At 49.8% G+C, this 22,221-nt stretch overlaps 1 protein-coding gene across 2 annotated transcripts in view; it reads left to right on the top strand.

Annotated features, from left to right (window-relative positions):
• The window catches only part of ARID3B (AT-rich interaction domain 3B), a 51,680-nt gene extending 30,931 nt beyond the window's left edge, over positions 1-20,749 (top strand). For both annotated transcript variants that reach the window (XM_075897443.1, XM_075897444.1), the window contains exons 5-9: positions 8,781-8,964; positions 12,574-12,833; positions 13,798-14,055; positions 17,329-17,433; positions 18,969-20,749. In XM_075897443.1, coding sequence (XP_075753558.1) covers positions 8,781-8,964; positions 12,574-12,833; positions 13,798-14,055; positions 17,329-17,433; positions 18,969-19,123 — 962 coding nt within the window. In that variant the 3' untranslated portion in view covers positions 19,124-20,749. The remainder of the gene's footprint in view (positions 1-8,780; positions 8,965-12,573; positions 12,834-13,797; positions 14,056-17,328; positions 17,434-18,968) is intronic.
• The last annotated feature ends 1,472 nt before the right edge of the window (positions 20,750-22,221 follow it).

Raw genomic sequence — 22,221 nt, 5'->3', positions numbered from 1 at the left:
TGGATACTGTGGTGATGAGGACCTTACAGGTACATAGGCAAATAAAAAAAGGTGTAACTATTTGGCAAGTGTTCTGCACCCTCTGCCACAACCCATAAGCAGCTGGCCTTATGCTGCCCCACTAAGCCTAGCTGTGGTTATCTGTCTGCTCCACTCCTGTCATTCCTCATGTTTCTTCCAAACCTATTTCACATGTCCACTTTGACTGGGGAAGAGGAGTTCACTGCCTGCCTCTGCTTGTTAGTCCAAAGGTCATAGGAGTGGAAATTCCTCCCACCTCCCAGTTGCAAAGGTGTTCAGCATCTGGCAGAGAAATAGGGAATAGCAATTCCCAGCTGTGTCAGTAGCAGTTGGACTTTTTGATCTTAATCTGAAGAGCAGCAAATTTCCATGGGACTTTGGTTGGGATGGGCGTGCACTTGGCACTGGGATGTAGTAACCTCCTTCTCCTGGAAGTTAAAATGGTTGGGGCTCGGTCAAAAGAATAGGATTGTGGTCACTGTGAAAGCGTATGCACATGCCAGTTAGGCTGCCTCCGGCTCAGCAGCTGAAATCTGATAAGGGGCCGCTAACTGTCAGTCTCATTTATTGAGGAGGGAAGCAGAGACCGATGGCATTTCTAGGGGTCCAGATAAGAACTGGGCCTCCTGTCAAATAGCACATGATTAATTACCCTCAGTCCCAGCTCCTGCTTTGATAGGAGTTTCTGATGGTCTGCAGGCTTGCAGATCAGGTGGTGACATTCCCATTGGGAGGTGAGAATGCCCACTGTGGAAATGCAGCAAATCTGGGGAGAGATTAGATCTGTGATGGCGCTGGCAGAGAAGGGTCTATTATTCTGATTTCCCCATTGCTGCTTTTCTCATTTTAACATTCGGTGAGACTGCAGGCTGCTTACACAACAAAGGTGACAACAGAACCTTTCATGTGGAGGAACTGGGAACAGTTTGAATGACTGCTTCATGTAGGGTCGCTGGCTCAACACAACCAGCCCGGCTTACAACTCTGGATTTTGTGGTGGGAGGTCATTCCAAGCAGAGTGAATTGCATATTGCTGACTAATTTAATGGATTCCGTTTAGAGAGGAGAGGAATACCAGAGGCATAATGCACATGTAGAAAGTCCAACGCATTCACGATCCCTCCCCAACGAACTTGGCTTTCATTGCATTTCAAGATTCAGTTCAAACCTGCTTCTCTCATTGTTAAAAACCTCCACAGGTTTGCTCCAGTCTGTGTCTCAGGTCTCAGTCTTTCTTCTCTGGTCACCTGGGCTATGTCTACACTCGCGGCTTCTTGCGCAAGTAATATGCAAATGAGACTAAGCGTGGAATATCGCCAAGCCTCATTTGCATACCTAATGAGCCGCCGTTTTTTTTCAGAAGAGGCTCTTGCGCAAGAAAGAGCATCTACACTGCCCCTTCAAGAAAAACCCTCTTGTGCAATGCCGCTACACCTATTACTTTTCAAGAACGGCATTGCACAAGAGGGTTTTTCTTGCGCAAGAAGGGGCAGTGAGGCTCGGCGATATTCCACGGTTAGCCTCATTTGCATATTACTCGCGCAAGAAGCTGCGAGTGTAGACATAGCCCTGGTGTTTCTGTCCTGCCCCTGTTGAGGTGTCTGCACTAGGGATGTAAAATCCCGTTTAATCAGTTAACCTGTTAAAATGTATGTTTAATTGTTTAACCACTTAAATGGGGGTGGGCAGGGGCTGTTTGATGACAACGGGGCTGTTCTGGCTGAGCTGAGGCACAGCCGTGTCCGCAGCCCTCTCTGGGCAGGCCCTTGCTTGTTTTGGGTGGGGGGCTGCTTCAGCCCCCGCCTTTTAACCATAACTCGTTAGCATCACCTGGTAAGCATGAGGCTTACTGGTTAACTATTCGCATCCCTCGTCTGCTCCCCTGCACGTTCTGAAGTCTAGAACAGTGTCTCTTCCCTCCTTGTGTAGCTGTATGCAAGTTGTTGCAAACTGTCTTCTCTTTACCTGTTCATTTCTCTCTCTCTCTCTCTCTCTCTCTCTCTCTCATATGCTGAAGCACTTTCATAATCTGTACCAAAGACATTTTGCAAAATTATATTGTATCCGTATCTAGTGTGTGTGTCTGCTAGAAAGGGAGACTTTAAAGTAGGGGTGGGGAACCTTATTTTGGCTCGGGGCTGCTGACCCACAGCAAAAGAAAAAACTCACATTCCCCTCACACACCAGAGCTTGGGGGGCCCAGGCTAGTAGATCTTATGGGGGTACCTACACTCTGGGATGGGGCCAAAAATGAGGTGTTTGGTGTGTGAGGGGGCTGCCAGGACGTAGGCTTGGGGCGTGGGTTTGGGTACAGGAGTGGGTTGGGACTGGTGGGTCTCTGAGAGTGGTAAGGTGCAGGAGCAGAGTGGAGGTGTGGGGCTGGAGTGCCAGATCCCTAATGCTGGGGGAAACTCGAGGGCCGGAGCAAGCCCTGCTTGAAAGAGGTATGAGGGAGAGGCTTAAAGAGTAAATCGCTAGGAAGGGTGTGAAGAAATGCTGGAGGAATAGCTGCTGCAAAGGGGAAGGGTAATGATCTTTTAAATCAAATCAGGTTAGAATTCTCAAGCCTTGTCAAGAAACCATCCCTCAGAGAAGTGTTGGTCCAGGGTGAAAAGGAGAAAAAGGGTGGGTCGCTGCTCTGATCAAGTCCCAAGCTAAAATCCCCAAATGGCCAGCCATCTTGAGGCATGTGTCTTGGGAGAAGGGGGGATATTTTGCTCCAAAATGCAGGTCTTGAAACATGGGGATAAATCACATTATCCCTGGTTTACAGATGGGTGAGATTGAGGCACAAATCAGTAAAGCGATTGGCCATAGTTACACAGGAAGAAGGGAGGAGAGCAAAGAACCCAGATCTCCTGCGTCCCTCACCAGTGCTCTTTCTGTGTGGTGACTCCTGGTCACCAGGTGGAAGGATTCTTTTAACAGCTAATCTTACCAGGTCCTTTCTTCCTCAAACCTCCCATCCCATCTCCCAAAATTGATGAAAGAGCAGGCCAGTAACTCAGCCCCAAACCAGGGTGAAATTCAAAACCATCAAAATAAACACTTGAAGCTTCTGTGTATTTACTCAGGTATATTCTCTGGAGGGAAAGGGAAGGCTTCAGAGCAGGGAAAGTATGGCTGGGAAGAAGGGGCTGGAAGAATGGCTCACTAATAACTAGTGATGATATCCTCAAAAAACCCGGAGGCTACGTCTATACTGCGCTCTCTTGCGCAAGAAAATATGCAAATGAGGTGAAGCGGTGAATATCGCCATGTCTCATTTGCATACTTAATGAGCTGCCATTTTTGCACAAGGGTCTTTTGCCTGAAAAAAAAGTGGCAGAATGGCTTTTGCCTGGGGGAAAAAAGGGCAGAATAACTCATGTGCAAGAGGGAGTTTTTGTGCAAAAGCCCCTTGCACAAAAATGGTGGTGCATTAAGTATGCAAATGAGGCACAGCGATATTCACTGCTTTGCCTCATTTGAATATTTCCTTGCACAAGAGAGCGCAGTATAGATGTAGCCGGAGTATAATTACAGCTTTGCTCCCCTTCATAAAATCCACCTGCCTACGGGCTGTTTGGTGGCTTCTCCTTTTTTTTGCCTCATCCAGGTCAGATGTCTCCTGGAGGGTTTTGAAGGTGAGTACAACTTGGCCCCTCCCTACTTCTCCATCCACCTCCAGAGCTGCCAGACTCAGCCCTCAGCTCCCTCAATTTCTGCCACCCACATCTTCATGTTTTCTGTGAGCTTACACCTGCAGCATCCTGACTGAATCCGTCCAGAAGAGCCATCGTATCTGTGTCAATCATTTCGTGAGACCCGCCTCTGCGGTGATGCCCACAACTAATGGCTGGGTTTGGGGCTAGTCAAGGAAAAGCCATGTAACCTCGCTTTTTAAAATATACAGAATAGAGCTCTTTTAAAACCTTGAATCCCATTGTTGTGCCCTTGATCCTTTGTCGTGTTAGAGACAATCGGCCTGATTGATTGTACAGCAATTAGCAGAGCTGAGCCTCCATTTTTCGTGGGGCCTGTGGCCATGACTGCAGATTGTAGACATTACTGTTCCTCCAATGCCTCGCCCTGCTGTTTATTTTAGTGCCTAGGCCCCAGTCTGATTCTGATCTCTAGCTTTCAGACATGAGGTGGCCGGGTGTTATATAGCAGCTGATTTCCAGGGAGGAAAGGGTAGTCATTCCCCTACCTACTGCATGGAGAGGAGTCTGCCACCCCTTCACTGATCTGAAGGAGGCCCCGCTCCTCCCACCCCACCCCCCAGTCAGTGCAGTGGCAGCAGAAGGCGATTCTGGGAGCTGGCTGAATGGAGGGAGACATGCTGGAAAGTACAGTAAAATGAGTTTGCCATCAAACAGCAACAAGTCTTATGCTGTGCCCCAGGTCAGTGACCTTTCCCTCTGGAATTCTCTCCTCTGACCTCCGGATCATTAATCCTGATGCTGCCAGATGACAGTAATCCATCATGGGCCCTGACAAGGCTTGCAGCCGACTGTGAAAGGATCCGCTCCGCTTCAGCCTCCTCCTGTCCCGTGATGCTGCTCGTTTTTCAGCCTTTCCTGTTCAGAGCTCGGGGTTTCCAATAAAGACTTTATCACCTTTCCCTTCCTCTGAAAGGACAGAGGGGGGAGGGGAGCTCAAAGAACAGCCTTTCCTCACTTACCGTCTGCATTTCTCAATCAGCTTGGGTGAAATGTGCTGAGCCCTGGTGGACTAAAGCCATGGAGAGCACCCAGAGCTTACGGGAACCCAACCCCCCACCCCAGTTGCATTCCCTAGCAGCTCATGCAAGTTAAGAAAATGTTACTCAACATTCTCCTTTTATGGAGAGTCCTGTAGCATTTCATAGAGTGTGACCACTTCCCTCTATGCTGTGTTTTTAGCTTTCCTACGGAACATAACAAAGCGTGTCCCTCCTATAAAATTTGGCAGGATGGTTAAAGACAATCCATTAAAATATCCCATGCTGAGATTTTGGGTGTCATTTTCATAAACTCTTAGGAAGTTCTGTCTGATTTTTCCATTAAGGGTCCTGTTTTAAAAAGTTATCCATAGGAAGGTGTTTTCTGGTGGCTACAGCTGGGTTCCTGCAGCTGCATTTTGACTCTGCCCCAGTTTTGCCATCTGTAAAATGGGGATCATATTTTCACAGCCATGCTGAGGAAGGGCAGTTCATTGATTAATGTATGTAAAGTATTTCAAGATCTTGGGTTGAGACACACTGGAAAGGGGGGGGGGGAACTAATAGATTTGGCTAAAGTTCAGGGTTTGTTGTTTTGGTTTTTGAACTGTAATAGCTCAGTATTTCCCCATGCCAGGCCGTTTTCCTGAGGAACCTCATTAATGGCCCATCCTTTCATGTTTCAGCTGCCCCATCTGGCCACTGTCCAAGCATAGCTGGATGAAAGTCCCTTATGAGCAAGCTAATACCATTCTCTCAATTGGATTGGGGAAGGGGGGGAGGTTGAGCAGCACAAGATGGCCTCAGGGGAAAAGGAGAGATAAGGGGGAGGAGGATTTCTCCCTCCGCCTCATTGCTGACCCAAGAACTGGACTCTGATCTGGTCTGTAGCCTCATCAGTGCAACTTTTGTAATTGTCTGCTTTGCTGGAACATTCTCTGGCAGGCCCTTGCAAATACCCACCTGGTCAGAGAGCTGTATCCAGCATTAAAGGAGTTAAAACCAGACTCGCTTCCTATTTTTGGGGTGGGCTGAAGAAAGGATCGATATGATTTTTATTCACACACAGTGCCTGGCAGCAGCGTTGGATGTTCCCAGTTCAGCTTCTGAAAGCCCTCTGAGGAAAATAGGCAGATAAGTCATCGACATATTCAGCAAAAGCTGTGGTGAGAAGGTGGAGCATATGCTATTGCCAGGTTGATCCTGCAACGTTTTCTGTACAGAAATGCTGTCTCTGTCTACACGGAACCTTTACCCATTCCAAGTGACCTACCTTGAAACTCTTAACACGGTTCAAACTGATCTAGGCCTTGTCTGCCCTAGAAAATTGTACTGCTTTACCCATTCTGGTAGGGTTACAGTGATTATAACTCTTCTCTGCTACATGCAGATGTATCCGTATAAAGATGCTTGCCGTATGGAAGGAGAATATGCTATCCTGGCATAGGGCATCTTTATACTGGTATAATTGTATCAACGCTAACTGTATTGGTGTAAATGTACTGGTAAAAAAATCACACCCTAATCAACACATTCATACAGCCTCAACTTTCAGTGCAGACCAGCCCTGGGTTTAAACTCTGAATGGCTAGTTAGGATGAATGGGAACTAAACACATTTAAATTGTTTGGGAATGATTCTAATCTTAGTCCTAGAGGCAAACTATAGGATGCAGAATGAAAGCGGCAGATGAGATACTGCTAATAGATAACAGCTCTGGCATTACCGCTTGACAGGTGTCTCCCCTGTGGCGCAAGAGAGGACTATTCAGAGCAAAGACAGGTAAAAAGGGAGATAGCTGTAGGCAGAATGGTGACTTGTCTGTTCAGGGTTCCAGTTGACCTTCACCCATAATAGAAGAACAAGGAGACACTCAATAAAACTGCAAGGTAGCATATTTAAAGCTAACAAAAGGACGTATTTTACATAGCATATAATTAACTGGTGGAAAATTAACCCATGGAACTCCATGCCAGCTGGTTCCTAGGGGAAGAAGCATCACAGGATTCTAAAAAAGGATTACACGCTTTGGGCACGGGGAGTGTCAGTGGAGTTTAGATGGACTCTTTCCACAAAGCAGAATAAAAACCATTCATTCATAAGGGCTATAAATTCTCTTGCTTTAGGGCATATGCCAAACCACTGACTAGTGAGTGTTTGGAAGAAATCTCCCTTATGGGCTAATTATTTCATAGCTGTGTATTACTGGCTTATGTCTTCCTGTAAAGATTTTGGTATGGACTTCTGCCCCTAGATAGATAGGTGATTTAGATGGAAGTTAGATGGATGATTGCTTTGATCTAGCATGGCACTTTCTGTGTAATTCAATATTTGCCATGCCTATATTTTTCTTTCTCCTTGGCTAGATTTCATTAGTTGCAACTTAAAAATCCCTCCCCATCTCCTTATTTTAGAGTTCTGGTAAAGGGACACTGGCCAGTTAAAAATTAGATGTTATGCCCGTGATAACCTGTGAGATTCCTAAAACTGAACAGAAGGGACAGGTAGGTTGTCCCACAACACTGGGAAAGGAAGCCTAGAGAAGCAGTGAGCCGTGGAGCTGTGACCTCTGGGATACCTGCCCCGATATCTATGCGCCTCTCCTGACTGGGTCCAGTTCCCATGTGCAGGTGTCTCTGTAGCACTGCTGTTGTTCTGCAATGTGTTTGAAAGCTGATTGACTCATGATTTCCCAGCTCAGTAACAGATGCAGGAAAGATATAGCCGGTGTCTGAAATCTAATGCACCTTTCACTCGACTGCTGCTTAGTTTGGACAATAAACATGGACTAGTTAGTTTCACATGCTGGCTCTTGTTTATTGTGACTGTGTTTGGGTTGCAAATACTATAAAGATCAGCAACCCAGAAAACCCACTTAAAAATGATTTAAAAAAATTAGATTTCAGTTGATCTTGATTTCTGTTAAACCTGTCTTCAGAAAGAGCAGATGTTGACTCTAAATCAGCTGAACACCAGTATAAAACACAAGGTGTGGGAGGAACTTAGCATTTGCAAATATGGTCTTAATAAAAAGCTAAATTGTGGTTGGAGCTGAAGGAGACAAAGGGTGCTGGAGTAAGTGTTCAAATTCCTTTCACCCTCACCCGCCTCTGTTCCCCCAAAAAGGAAAAAACGTGGGGCCAGCAGTGACACAGTAACACAGAATGTCAGAATTCAGCATCCCCAGGATTGCAGTGGGAAGGACTGGGAGCAACGTGGCAACCCCATCCTCCCCCTTAGAGGGAGGGATCATCCGCTGACCCTCTGTCTTATGCAGGAACAGTTCTGATGGAGTCTGGAGGCAGCTGTAATCTGCTTCCCTCTGCCAGGGAGAGCGTCAGCACCAAATAAGGAGTGAGAGAGAAGTTAAAATGGGAGAAGGGGGTTAGGGTCACTTGAGGGAGGGGAAACAGGAGTCAGATCAAAAGTACTGTGCTAAGAGCATGAGCAGAAGCAACTGAAAAAGGGGTGTGTGGATGGGGAGAGGGGAGATTAGATCTGAAATAGCATCATTCCCTTCTATCTCTGCTCTCTCATCGAGTACAGAATATAGAGAGGAAGGGAACATTTTTGACAGCGCATCAGAGAATCCTGATGCATAAGCAGGTCTCGTTCTTTGCAAAGAGCTATTTCATGGGTTCTTCACCTTCCTCAAGAGCGGGAATGAAACAAATTGTGTCTAGTAGTTCACTGGGAAGTTCCCATAGATCAAAACTCTGCTGCTGCTCTGCTGTAGTTCACATCTCCGGTCCTGAATTTAAAAGCCTCTTCATTTAAAACTTCTTCACCTCCCCTGAATTTCCCTGTTCCCCAAGTTGCTGCCTATCCACATGTTTTTATTTGTCTGGTAATAGCTTTTGCCTGCAGGAAAGGATTTTCCATGAACAAGACTTGGTGTGTAGCTAAGTCTCTCTAATTTACTTTCCTACCGAGTATGCTCTGGTCAGGTTACAAACAAGATTGCCTTCATTTCTCACTAGCAGGAAGATCAATAGCTCCTACCTGCCTGACTTTTTCTTGTCCTCATTTTCTGTCTCCATGATCCCTTCCCTGCCGTCCTGTTGTGATATTGCAGGAACGCCCATCAATCGAATCCCCATCATGGCGAAGCAGATCCTGGATCTCTACATGCTCTACAAACTGGTGACTGAGAAGGGGGGGCTGGTGGAAATCATAAACAAGAAGATATGGCGGGAGATCACCAAAGGCCTTAACCTGCCCACCTCCATCACCAGTGCAGCGTTTACACTTCGGACCCAGTAAGTACAGAGCCTTCCTGCTGGGAGCACACAGCTGGTGGAAATGAGGAGGGGGAAGAATAGAGAGGAGAAAGGAAGAAAGGGGATGAGGGGGGAAAAATAAGCAAATTGACTCCTGCAGTGGCAAAAACGGACCTTAGCAGTTTGCTTTGAGCTTTCTCCTCCTTGTTCCCCATAGTCTCTTCACCTCAACTTCACTCCACACCTATCCCTCTTACCTTCTTTCCCCTGGTTCTGTCCTCTGAGCCACCTTCTCTTCAAGGATCCCTTTCCCTTCACTTGTCTTTCTGTTTCGCTGATCTGCTCCCAACTAAATCTGTCCCCACCCTTCAGAAAATAACAGCCATGGAGCTAGCATGCCTTTTGGTGCCATCACATGATTAACCCTCCCCCCATCCTGTGTCTAGATTAGGGGTGTTAAATACCAAGTAATTAACTAATCGAATAGTCGATAGGGTGCTTCCACCTTTGAAATGTAGCAACGGCACTACGGCTGTTACTACACTTCAAAGGCAAAAGCGTCGCATGGAGCACGAGGTTAGCTGGGGACTCCCCTGCTGACCCGAGCTCCACGCTGCGCTGCCAGTTTAGGTACGTCTAGACTACAGGCTTTTGTCAACAGTGGCTTTGTCGACAAAGCTTCTGTCGACAAAGAGCGTCTAGACTACATCCAGTTCTGTCAACAAAGCAAGCCGCTTCGTCGACATGACAATATAGATGCAAAGGACAGTGTAGATGCAATAACGCCTTCTGTCAACAGAACTCTGTTGACAAAAGGCTTTATTTCTCGTAGAATGAGGTTTACCACTGTCGACAAAACTGCCGATTTCTGTCGATGTTATGTTGACAGAACTCGGCAGTAGTGTTGACGCAGGTATAGTTTTGTTGACAAAACCCTGTAGTCTAGACACACCCTTTGAAACGTAGCAGGGATCCCGGCGTCAGGGTCCCCGCGGCGTTTCAAACAGCAACGCCGCACAGAGCCCAGGGTCAGCAGGGGCGTCCCCAGCTAACCCGGGGCTCCACGCAGCACTGCTGTTTTGAAAAGCTGTGTGCAGCCTGGGACATCCCAGTTGGCCCCTGGCTGCATGTGGCATTTCAAAGCGGCAGTGCTGCATAAAGCCTGGGATCTGGCCCCAGGCTCTATGCTGTGCTGCCACTTTGAAGTACCCCCCTCCACTCCTCTCGCTTGCTGCCTCTTTCTGATAGAGGCAGCAAGCGGGGTGGGAGGAAGCGACTAGTCAACTAGTCTGTCGACTAGTCATTCACATCCGTAGACTAGATGGTAAGTTGTGGGGCCGGGAGCAGCTGCTGCTTTGTGTTTGTGCCTTACCTAGCATGATGAGGGACTGTTCATGGTTGGCTTTAGATACAACTGTAGCAAACGTGACTAGTAATCATAATAATCCAGTCTTCTGAGTTGGCAATTTGTGTTCAGCACCTAGATACTATACTCCCCACCCCACAAATAGTTAATGTAGATTAGGTAGGATAGCAATACATGTAGGGACCACAGAATAGAACCAACAAAATACGCAACAGTGGAAATCGCCCTGCTAACATTTTTGTCCAGGTTGAGGGGCAGTGAGGTCTAGTGACTAGAGCAGGGCCCTGGGAATCAGGACTTCGGGGTTCTGGTCTCAACTCTGCCCCTGACGAATTATGTGACTTTGGAGTGACCTGCCCCTCCCTTTGTTTCTCCTTCTGTAAACCAGAGAGTCTCTTAGGGTATGTCTACACTAGCCCCCTAGTTCGAACTAGGGAGGCTAATGTAGGCATTCGAAGTTGCAAACAAAGCCCGGAATTTAAATATCCTGGGCTTTATTTGCATCTTCCCGTCCGGTCGCCATTTTGAAATTTCACTAGTCCGGACTAACTGCCCGTGGCTACACGCAGCAGGGAGCCGGTAGTTTGAATTAAAGCCCTAATTTGAAATACCTGTTATTCCTCCTGCAAGGGTATAAAAAGGGTAAAAAAAGAAATCTCCATCTGTAAAATGGGGCTAATGATCCTGACCACCTTGGGGAAGTGCTTTGAGATCTACTCATGCAACGTGCTCTATAGGAGCTATATGGTGGTCTGACCGCCGAACCAGAGATTGCGAAACTCTTTTCATTCTGAATGTGTTCTCTGTACTCTGGGAGAGTTTGGAATGTGCTTTTTCACTGTGCTTTTCCAGGCACAGCCTCTTCCCAAAGTGCCTTTTTTTTTTTTTTAAAGAAAGTCACTTTTTTTTTTTAAGTCACTACTTTTTTTTTTTTTTTTTTTGTAAATACCAGGAGAATTGAGGAGTAAGGTATTAGGTTTTTTCAAACAGTCAAAACAGCTGGGGATACGACATTGGCATGAAAACAGCTCTGGCTGAGAACAAATACCTGTGAGATCTCAGTCAAGTTTAGTTGTGCCCAGGTTTAGAAATCACTTGCCATATATGCCTAGTACAGTTAATAAGGGATTTTTGCCACATTCTTGAAGAAAACAGAGAACAAAGGAGCTGCTGGAACCTGTGCAGCTAATTTAAGGGCATAGTGAATAATGTACTGGAGGGGCGTGTCTTGCACAGCAGGGCCCTGATTCACAATGCGGTCATCTAGTCTAATACCGTCCCCCCCCAAGCATAACGTGCCAGAGAATTGCCCCCAAATAATGCCTAGAGCAGAGCTTTTGGATTGTGACAACAATTGTCAGCAGTGAAGAATCTACTCAATCTTCAGTAAGTTGTAATGATTAATTACTCTCACTGCTATAAATGTACATCTTATTTTTGGGCAGCTTTATCCTCCATCCATTAGACTGTGTTCTACCTTTCTCTGCTAAACTGAAGGGTACTTAGAGACTATCATCAAGTCAGCCCTTGAATCTATAACTAGGTCAGTGACTAGAGTCCCAGAGTGATACCATAATAAACTGGATGCTGGAAATGGCTGCATGGGTGCTTTGGTCCCATCCTTCTGAACCCTGAAAGTGCAAAAGGGGTAGGGACCCCATATGTGCACTGTATCGGGAGCCTAGGTGGGTGCCATTCTTGGAGCTTGGCAGTTCTTTGGGCTCAGAGAAAGGAGAGTTTCTCCTGTAAACCTCCCTAAGACAGTCAGGAAAACATCTCCCCCCAAAACTCACCTAAAAATTCCAAGAGAGTGGGGTAAACCCAAGAGAACATTATAGTTGTAGAGCTTGTCACTCCAGTCAAGCAATTTGAAAGTTAGAGTTGATCCCTTAACCCTTCCTCTTCTCCATAAGCGTGCAAATGACGGTCTTTCATTCTGGGACCACGTGCAATTTCTTAAAGACTATGTTCTGTCCAACTTTCTTCCTGCTTCCTTAGATCTACATACGTAGCATCTTCCCTGCAAAGTCTGGACTATCAGAGTCCACGAACGTCATCTGAAAATGACACTTGGCGCTCTAACTACAGAGCAGGCTGCAGAGCAAGCGTAAGAACACAAAGCGATAATGAATATTGTTTGGCAGAGTTAGGTCCAAAGGGCCCAGTCCTGCATGCACTCCTGGGCAATGTGTAGTACCATGAACATTCCCAGAATCCCCTTTTTTACAGGGGCTCCTGAGTACACTTGCCTGAATTCCCTCCCCCCTGTGTTTTATTCCCAGGTATATGAAGTACTTATATGCCTACGAATGTGAGAAGAAGTCCCTAAGCTCTCCTGCCGAGCTGCAGGCTGCAATTGACGGCAACAGACGGGAAGGCAGACGGCCCAGCTACAGCTCCTCCTTGTTCAGTTACTCGCCCACCACCACAGGGCCTCCTTCCCTCCTGTCTCCTCCAAAGATCCGCTTCCCGATCATCGGCCTTGCCCCAGGGAGCGGAACCAGCAACTCCCGACTCTCTCCTGCGGCAGCTCTCAGGAAAGGTCTGCTGTGTACATCTATGCATGATGGAGAATGTTTGTTGGGGAAGCAGGCAGTGGGTGAAAGAAAGTAAGTTTGGAGACACTGAGAGGTCTTGGATGGCTCAAGGATGCCCTCAAACTGCAGGCTAACCTGTTAAATATGTGCTAAGTCAGTAGTGAGAGAGTTTGCACTGACACTGACTAATCAGCCAAGACTGCAGGGCAGGGGGAGAGAGGGAAGGATAGAGGAATGAGGACAGGACTGGGATCAGCCAGGAATTACTGAGGCTCTAGGCCTGTCTCCAGGTCTGACTTCCTCTGCAATCTTAGGCAAGTCACTTAACCTAGCGCATCTCTGTTTCCCCGTCTGTGAAATAGTGGCTAATTCCCAGCAGTGGGGTGGCATAGAATTAGCCAGTTTTTGTTGTGTGACTGTGAAAACTGTGATGGAAGTGCTGCGTTCTGTTAGGGAGCAGGAATGGTGCTATAAGAGGTAGCTGGGGTGCTTGGCGGAGCATTGGCAATACCCTGGTATGTTTCAGAAAAGAATTAAGAAGGGGAGAGTGTGTCTCCACTGCTCACTCTAGCACCACTCTCCCAAGGAGAGTCAAATCAGCTCAGATCCTCAGAGGATTCCTCAATTTCAGTGGACATTAGGAGCCTAAACTCCTTGGAGGCGCTAGGCCACGCAAACCATCCCAGAGTGGAGCTTGAGTGCTCCAGCAAAGGAAGGAGTAGCAGGAGGCACAGGGGAGTAGCAGTTCCATTTGAGAATGGCGGGGGGGATCTCAGAGCCCTGGACGTGTGCGTAGATTGGGAGCAAGCATACAGTGGGAATAAGCCACCAGGTTGCCATGTAATGGACCAGCCAAGTTTGGTTCCTCTGAGCAGCCTAGTTGTCCCATTAGCCCCTCCCATCCTGGGCTTTGGAAGCTGACTGCTTTCCCTGGGGAGCTCTGTAGAGCTTGACTTACTGTTTTTCTAGGCGATGGCATCCCTCTGACTGTGTCCATGCCAAATCGCATTGCCATGCCAGTGACCTTGGCTAACCAGCAGGCGAGTGCAGCGGGAAGGACAGCCACACTGGAACAGCTGAGGGAGAGGCTGGAGGCTGGAGAGCCGCCCGAGAAGAAACTCTCGCGGATGACAGAGGAGGAGCAGCGTCTTGTCCAGCAGGCACTGCAGCGCAACCTGTTCAGCATGGCGCGGCAGATCCCCATGAAGATCAAAATCAATGGCAGGGGTGAGGAGATGCCCTTGCTAGATGAGGGGTTCTTTGTGTGCTGGACTGAGCACCCCAAAGCGGGGAAGCCTTTCTTTATGCCCCAGGTATAGGGTCTTCACTCCAGAGCAGGACTTTAGGCAATGGCACTCTGGCACTTACGCAACCTATCCCACTCGCTGGGTGCGCCCACACAGCCCCCGGCTATCCCTGGTTCCTAGAATAGCCTAGGGATAGCAGATTCTGGTGCCACTGTGTTGCAGCCGGGCATGAATTTCCTGACATCCCTTACCTGATCCCACAAACAGTGGATGAGAAGCTGGATATGAGTGAACAGTGTGCCCTTGTAGCCAAGAAGACAAATGGCATATTGGGTTGCATTAGAAGGAGCATTGCCAGCAGATCTAGGGAAGTGATTATTCCCTTTATTCAGCACTGGTGAGGCCACATCTGGAGTATTGCGTCAAGTTCTGGGCCCCCCACGATAGAAAGGATGTGGATACATTGGAGAGGATCCAGGGAAAGGAAACCAAAATGATGAGGGGGCTGGACCTACGAGGAGAGGCTGAGGGACTTGGTTTTGTTTAGTCTGCAGAAGAGAAGAGTGAGGGAGGATTTGAGAGCAGCCTTCAACTTCCTGAAGGGAGGTTCCAGGGGGGATGGAGAAAGGCTGTTCTCAGTAGCAACAGATGGCAGAGCAAGAAACAATTATCTTAAATTACAGGGGGGGAGGTCTAGGTTGGACATTAAGAAAAACTATTTCCCTAGGTAGGTGGGGAAGCCTTGGGATGGGTTCCCTAGGGGACAGGGTGGAATCTCCATCCCTGGAGGTTTTTAAATCTTGGATTGACAAAGCCCTGACTGGGTTGATTTAGTTGGGGTTGGTCCTGCCTTGTGCAAGGGGCTGGACTCGAAGACTCCTGAGGTCTCTCCCAGCCTAGGATCCTATGATTCTAGTGATGGTATTGCTGGTGACTCTGCTTCCGAGGAGAAATGACCCAGCTTCTCTAGATCCATGTGCCACTGCCCTTGCTCCCAGATCCAAGGAAACCCCCCTGGCATTCTGCTACCGGAGGAGATTGTCTCACATCATAGTCTCCAGACATGTGCAGGCTCCATTAGAGGTTTGAGTGCAAGTAGCACTCCCAGTGGGGGGAAACTGCCGCTGAAAAGACTGAGTGAATGTAGAGTCCATCCTTAAAGGTCACTTGTCAGAATCGGTGTAATTCTAATGTGACTTCCAGAGCTGATTAAATAGCACAGCACTTCCACCCCTCTGCCCTGAGGGCTGTGGTGAGAGGGAACGAGAAGCCAGAAGTGTCTCAGAAGATTTCAGTCCAACAGCTGTTTTTTCTTCTTCAAACGTTTTCATCCATTTAAATTAAAGAGCTCAAACCCCATCTAATTGCACCTTCGGAGGCAAACGCCGCCAGGCCACGGCGGTTTAACGTTGCATGGGGAAAGGGAAAGGGCTGTCTGGACGCCGTTGCTCATTAGCAGCAGCAGCAGTTCTGCACTGGGTAGCTCTGGTTGAGAGGACACGTGGCCTAGGGTCAGATCTTGGTCCTGCTGGAGCTGACAGAAGCATTGCTGCTGGCTTCAGGTGAGCCAGGATTTTGCCCAGGACTCGGGGCACCTGGGTTCTCTTCCCGGCTCTGCTGCTGGATAACCTTGGGCAAAAGTCACTTTCCCTTTCATTGCCTCAGTTTCCCCATCTGTAAAATGGAAATAATCAGACTTGCTTCCTTTGTAAAGTGATTTGCAATCTGCCGATAAAAAGTATTAGGCCTTAACTGCTCTTGGGTTAAATGTTAGTTGTGTCCATAGCATTTCTCGCTGGAACAGCAGCCATGATAGCCCAGAAGGAATGCAACGTCCAATGGGAATTAGAAAAAGGGTAGGATTTACACAGGATGTTTCAGCCAGAGCGGTTACTCTCGTACATTTCAGCCACAGGAAAACCTCTTCTGCCCCTGCTTGGCATTTGCACACTGCACCCAACCCAGCACCGATACTGCTAACCTCTGAGCAGGATTGCAGCCAGAGAAAGTCCCACAAAAGCAGGGTGATCCCCAAAACCCTGGGTAGGGGAAGCAACCCCATGTTTTTTCCCACCAAAATCCCCAAATTGTAGTGTACCTAGTTCCCAGGGCAGCCACTTAAAAGGGAGACCCCAGATATGTAGATTGAAGCAGGAGGTTTCACATGTTGGTCAAGATGACCAGTTTCTGTTTCCGGCCTGGAGAGTCTGGTATTTGAGAAGATTTTGCTCCCTCTGGTGGCAGGCAGCAGTATTGCAGCCTAGCCGTTGCTAGCTGAGGAGATATCTACCCCGCACGAAAACACCAGCGCCCACCCGCATCTGGCCTGGGGCAGCTGACTCAGCGTTGGGCTGCAGGGCCATAAAACTGCTGTTCGGACCCAGGCTAGAGCCGGGAGAGCAGAGCAGGGTTTGGAGTGAAGCTGACAAAAGCCACGTGCTGCCCACGCATTGCATGTTCGCTGGGTCCCATACTCTTTCCTTCTGAGGGACCAGGGTTTGAGCCTGGTGGTAGTCACAAGCCTGCGCTGTCACGTGTCCAACAATTCTGCGTATTTACAGACGCCCCTTTCTCCAGGCAGCCCCCGTGTGCCTTGCTGCTGGGGGAATGAGGAGGTGCACCAACAGAGCTGCTTGGGGGAACCGCACAGAACACTTCCCCACCTTCCTCTTGGCTGTAAATCTGAAATTCCAGCACTTAATAGAAGCCAATTGTAAACTGTTCAGTGTACTTCATGGCATAGGCTGGAGCACCCACTGGCGGCCCTGCCATTCAGCTCCTCTCCCCACCCTCCCCTGCTGGTGTTTCCTGCTTCGCCCTCTCAGCACCTCCACCTGCAGTGATTAGCTGTTTGGCAGCATGCAGGAGGTGCTGTGAGGGGAGGGGAGAGCAAGGGCAGGTGCATTCAGGGGAGGGGGTGGAGGAGTGGAGTGGGGACAGAGCATGGAGCAGAGCTGGGGTCAAGCAGCCTCAGGGAAATGAGGAAGCCAGCACCTTTGCGTCATGGCCTGCAGACAGGAACCATGTATTTTGCAACTTCAGAGTCCTTCCCCTTCCCCAATCAGGCCACCAGCTCAGGAGTGTGAGCAATGAAACTGCTGTGGGGGGGCGGGGGGCTAGGCTGAGTGTTCACTTCAAAGGGGGGACAAAAGTGGGACCCTCTAGGCGTTAGTCTGTCCCCGAGTGGTGCAGTGGCGACCTAGCAGGGAGAGGATGATCACAACCTAACTCCCAGCTGTCCTTTCCCCCACAGAAGAGAAACCAGACATGACGGCAACGGCAGCAGCACTGAATTTGTCACCCAGCGGCATTGGGAGCATTAACATGTCTGTGGAGATTAACGGCACAATCTATGCTGGTGAGGAAGCAATGGCTGCCCGGCAGGGTGCAGAACTCCAAGCTGAGGGTGCAGCGGGGAAAGCAGCTCTTATTTCAGGGGTGGGGACCTTTTCTGGGTCACTGACCCCCAAAAATATCAGTCGTGGGCCGCACACAATTGAGAAGCCAAAAAACCCCCCATAAGGCCCCTCACTGACGTGGCCCCTGACGGAGGAGGAGAACGACGCTCCCTGCATTCCACTCGCATGCCCAAGCCCAGGGGGCCCAGGCAGGGGTTGATGGGGCGGGTGGAGAGCTGGAGCGCCAGTGCGGGCTCCCCAATGCTGGGGGGGGGTGCTCTGAGCCTTGGGGACTGGATCCAGGCGAGTTGGGGGCCGGATGTTCCCTGCCCCATCTTATTTGGAAGCAGGATACTCTTAATAGAAATACATTTGCCAACCGTGAAAACGAAACTTCCGTTACTTTGAGAGACCTTGGAGTCGACACAGTCGCTGCTTTTCCACAAGCCTGCACTGCACCACTCCGTCAAAGTGGCCCCGTCCTCTGCCATGAGCCTTTTAATAGCCAAGACCCTTCTCAGCACCGTGTCTTGGCACTGCCATCTGTGTGGTTGTATAAAGAGAGGGGCTGATCGCTGCGCCCAGGTTTCTGAGAGGATCTCTGGCAGAGGCTGCGTCTGCACTTCCATCCGGAGATGCGAGCTCCGCATGGGCACCCGAGCTAGCTGTGGTCTAGCAAGGTCAAACGAGCTGCAGTTAGGATGGCACTGAAGCCGTGATAGCCAAGTGCACACGTGGGCTTCGGGCAGGGGCTGCTAGCCCAGGCTGCAGCCCATGTTGCCGAGCTTTCACTATATCATTGTTCGAGAGAGCTAGATCCGAGCTATGCAACCTGCAAGCACCTCTCCCGATTGCAGTGTACTCCCCTTGTAGTGAGGCGGCGTTGAATGCAGAGCTTCTGTGCGAGCTGCATTTCCCTGTAGCAGAGAAGAAAGGACTGTCTGGCAAGAGATCCCTCCTCGCCTGGTGTGTGGTACCAGGGCTGCTTTTCATCCTTTGCTGCTATAGGAGATACCCCGCACCTGGGCGCAGGGAACTTTGGAAATAGCCTTCTCCTGTTGAGGAGCCGCTTTAACAAGCCGAGCTTTTCTTCCCCTCCCCCCAGCCGAGGCGTGTCCGTTCCATTTACATCCCCAGCCCTGCGCAGTTGGCTGGTGATCCCCATGGTGAGGGCAGAGGGCTGCGTTCCCAGCGGCGCTCTGCTCCAGCAGAGCAAAAGTGCATTGGAAACGGCTCTGAAGCTGCCAAGGGGTTTCACTCGATCGGCCTTTGTTTTGGGCAAGTTCTGCTCTATTCCTGCCGGTTCCATGCTGGCTGCAGCTTCCTGACCCTGCTCAACGGGGTTGGGCTAACTCTCCCTGGTAGAGTCCCTTGGCAGGTGGCCTCTCTTCTCCTGCCGCATACTTTGGTCTGGGCTAGCCAGGTGGCCTTCTCCGAGCACTGTGTTGGTCTGGTGTTCCAGTAACCTGGTTCCAAACCCCTCTCTGTCCTGCAGGAGTCCTGTTTGCCCAGAAGCCCGTCGTCCATCTCATTGCAGGATCCAGCACCCAAAGCACCTGCAGTAGCAGCAGCAGCTCCCACTGCTCTCCCAGCCCGACCTCGTCCAGGGGCACCCCCAGCGCCGAGCCTTCGACCAGCTGGTCTCTCTGACGGACGAGGGAGCGGGCTCTCTCTCTCATTGGCCTCCGGCAGCTCTGCCCTCTCCGTCCAAGGCAGAGAGCAAGCCAGGAAGGAGTCGCACAGATTACCTCATCTCAAGAAACCTGCTTTGGGGTTGGTCAGTGGCCAGATGATGAAACCTTCTGGCTGGCGAGTTGGCAAGGCCTGTCTGTCCAGCCTTTTTTGTTGTTTTTCCAGGTGTGACTGTTCCTGCGGGGGGCGGGGGGCGAGGGGAAAGGGATGTGCAGCATTTTTCAATCAGGGATTGTCTCTAGGGGCTGCGGGTGTGCAGAGGGGGGAGACATCATCATGGCAGGTGGAAGGAGCAGGGAGGTAGTCATTGGGGTGGGGGAAGGGTTCCTGTTCTCCAGTCAACAGCTGGGTGGAATTCCCTAGTGTAACACAGTGTATTGACAATCCTACACCCAGAGGGACTTCGGTCGCTTTGCCCCTTATGTTTGTTCCCTCTTGCAGTCACTGCAGGCTGACAGCAGGCATGTCTCATCTGCTCGCCCACTCAGTCTCCTGGGACTGGCTCCCGAGGGCCAAAGGGCAAGCGGGCACAACGCTGATTCACAGAAGACTTGCATGATTCTTCCTCCCCCTTTCTCCCCTTTGGCATCCACCTCCCTTGGGTCCTGGCAGCGCGCAGGGGACTCTCCCACCTCGGCGTCTGCTACATAGCGACGGAGACAGTCTCTTAGTCCAGCTACTCCTCTCCCGTGGCTAGTGCAAGCCTGGACCCACTGTGTGTTCCCAGGGCTAGTTTTAAATGCCCCAATTAATGGCCCTTGCACTGTTTCTGTTGGGGGAGCATTGGACTGGCTACGCAGCCTTTATCCTGAGGGTCCCCCTTCCTTTACTTTTGCTTCATGTCCTCCCTTTGCTCCTGTGGCCCTCGACAGGACGGGCTTTGCAATGGAAATTTCCCACCACGCTCCCTCTTCAGTGTGTTTCATTAGCCTCTCCCACCTGTCCCCACACAGACTCATCCGGCTACAGGCCACTGTTGCCTAAAGGAGACAAGAGGTGATGCTTGCCCTCTGCCGAGCTCTGTGTGTGTGTCCATGTGACGCTCATGTCTCTCAGTTGGGCTCCTACCAGATACCTTACAGCACAGCCCCAATCACAGCCAGCATTCACAAGGCTCACCTGGGTCAAAGGGACAGGAGAGCCGGAGCGGGGACCGCTCCACATGGTGCATCCCAGTTGAATGAGGCCACGGGCCTTTGGTAGCAGAGAGGCTGAAGAAAATCTCCCCTATTGCCCAGTAAAGTCTCAATACAGGAAGCGACGGCTGTTTTAGGCCATCACTGCTTGTGTGTCAGCCAAGCTAGTCCCTTGGTGCCCTTCCATAGATCTAGCTCCTTGCCGCTGTTTTCCCCGCGCTGTCTTCTCCCCTCCTGCAGCACGTAAGACTGGTCCCTTCCTGCCCTGGCCATGTCTCTCTCAGCCTGTGGCTCCAACTTCTCCTGCTCCCGCCCTGGTGATGTCTCCTCCATCGTGCAGGCCTGAGTCAGGTTCTATTGAGCAGATAAAATACCTCAGATATGAACTTGTTATTGTGTTACCTCTTCAGGAAGTATTGGCATATCTTAAAGCTTGTTTTTATATGTGTTTTGCTGACTTTGTTTTTAATTTTTATTTTTTATTGTAGCACCAAAGAGAACAAAGCTGAGTGAAGGAACAGGTGGCTTCCCTGTCCTTAGCATAGCCTGGAGGCAGTTCCAGCAGCATTGACCCAGGAGCTGGGCATGCAGGATGGGGCGATAGAGGAGGACAGATGCAGGTGGAAGAAGGAGTAAGAGGACAGATTTATTTCTCAGGCTGGCTTGAGTTTCAGGATTTCTCCTTAGTGTGGACAGTGGGGTGTCCCCAGTGAGGGACAAGTGGTCCCAATGTGTGTTACAGAACTCTGTGATCTAGTACTGGGCTTATCCTTAGCAAGATTGATTAGAGCAGCTTGAAGGCGTTAATTCTGTCTACACTACAGATTTAGCTAGACCTCTTGCAGCACAGCAGTTCCCGACAGGTTAAAGTACAGTGCACTCTTCTAGCGTGGGCAGGACCTAACACCTGAAGTGTGCCGCAGCTTTGGATTTGACTGGTCTGATTCTCCTGTTTGTGTGAGGAGCTCAAACCATTGTGTACTGCCCTATTGCAACCAAGTGGTGCATTGTGCAGTCCTGGAGGAATATGCAGATCTACTAGGGCTCCAAACGCAGCAGGTGCAGAATTCCCTCCAGGACTAATTGTGGGAGCTTTTCTTGGCTCAGACAGGACCTAGATGCTGGCCGGTGTTGGTTCTGCTTTCACCCGTTTTGGAAAGGCCTGCGTTACCAAACTCTGCCCCCATCCCCATGCTTCAGGGTTGTACAGTTCAGTAACATGAGTCTAACCCACATTGTCAGTCTCCCCACGGCAAGATCAGCTCTCTAGAAATGAGCTAGTTCTAGCATGGTCTGTGGCGTTCCCCACTGAAACTCTCAGGGTGCCCGTGCCCCTTCAGATCTGTCCATGCCTGGGGCAGCGCCCACCATGGCTGGGAAGATTATTGCTCGCAGGGTCCCGGCACAGTGGTTGTTTAGAGACTGATCCCCCTCAGCAATCTGCTGGACACTTTTCAGGCATCGTTCGAAGGTTAGCAACAGCCACGCATCGCATGGTCACAGCTAGCCCAATTCTTTGCCCCGTGTCTGCAGAGTCTAAGGGCTTCTCTGCTCTCCACAGCAAAGCAGTCAGGGTTGGGGGATGACCTAACAGTGTTACCCCTCACTCGGCTCTTCCCCGTGCAGGTGGACAGAACCATCTTCTCCGGTTGGTATTCCAGCTCTCTGAGGCAAGGGACCTGGCTCTCCTCTCTCTTATGTGGGTGTAAATCAGGAGCTAAGTCAACTGAAGCCAGTTCTAGTTGTAAAACTAGTTTGAGATGAGAATCCAGCCGAAGGTCTACTGGACAGCTTAGTGATGTTGTTAGAACCCAGCACCAGAGGCAAGAGCAAGCTGTGCATGAAGAGGTCTAATGGACCATCCTGTGGGGTAACTTGCCTCAAGTCTGCTTGCCTGCACAGCTGAGCATTAAGTCATTG

This window comes from Pelodiscus sinensis, chromosome 14 (genome assembly GCF_049634645.1).
Source record: "Pelodiscus sinensis isolate JC-2024 chromosome 14, ASM4963464v1, whole genome shotgun sequence".
Classification (NCBI taxonomy): domain Eukaryota; kingdom Metazoa; phylum Chordata; order Testudines; family Trionychidae; genus Pelodiscus; species Pelodiscus sinensis.
Note: the sequence above shows the minus strand (reverse complement) of the source record. Positions and strands in the feature narration are given on the sequence as shown.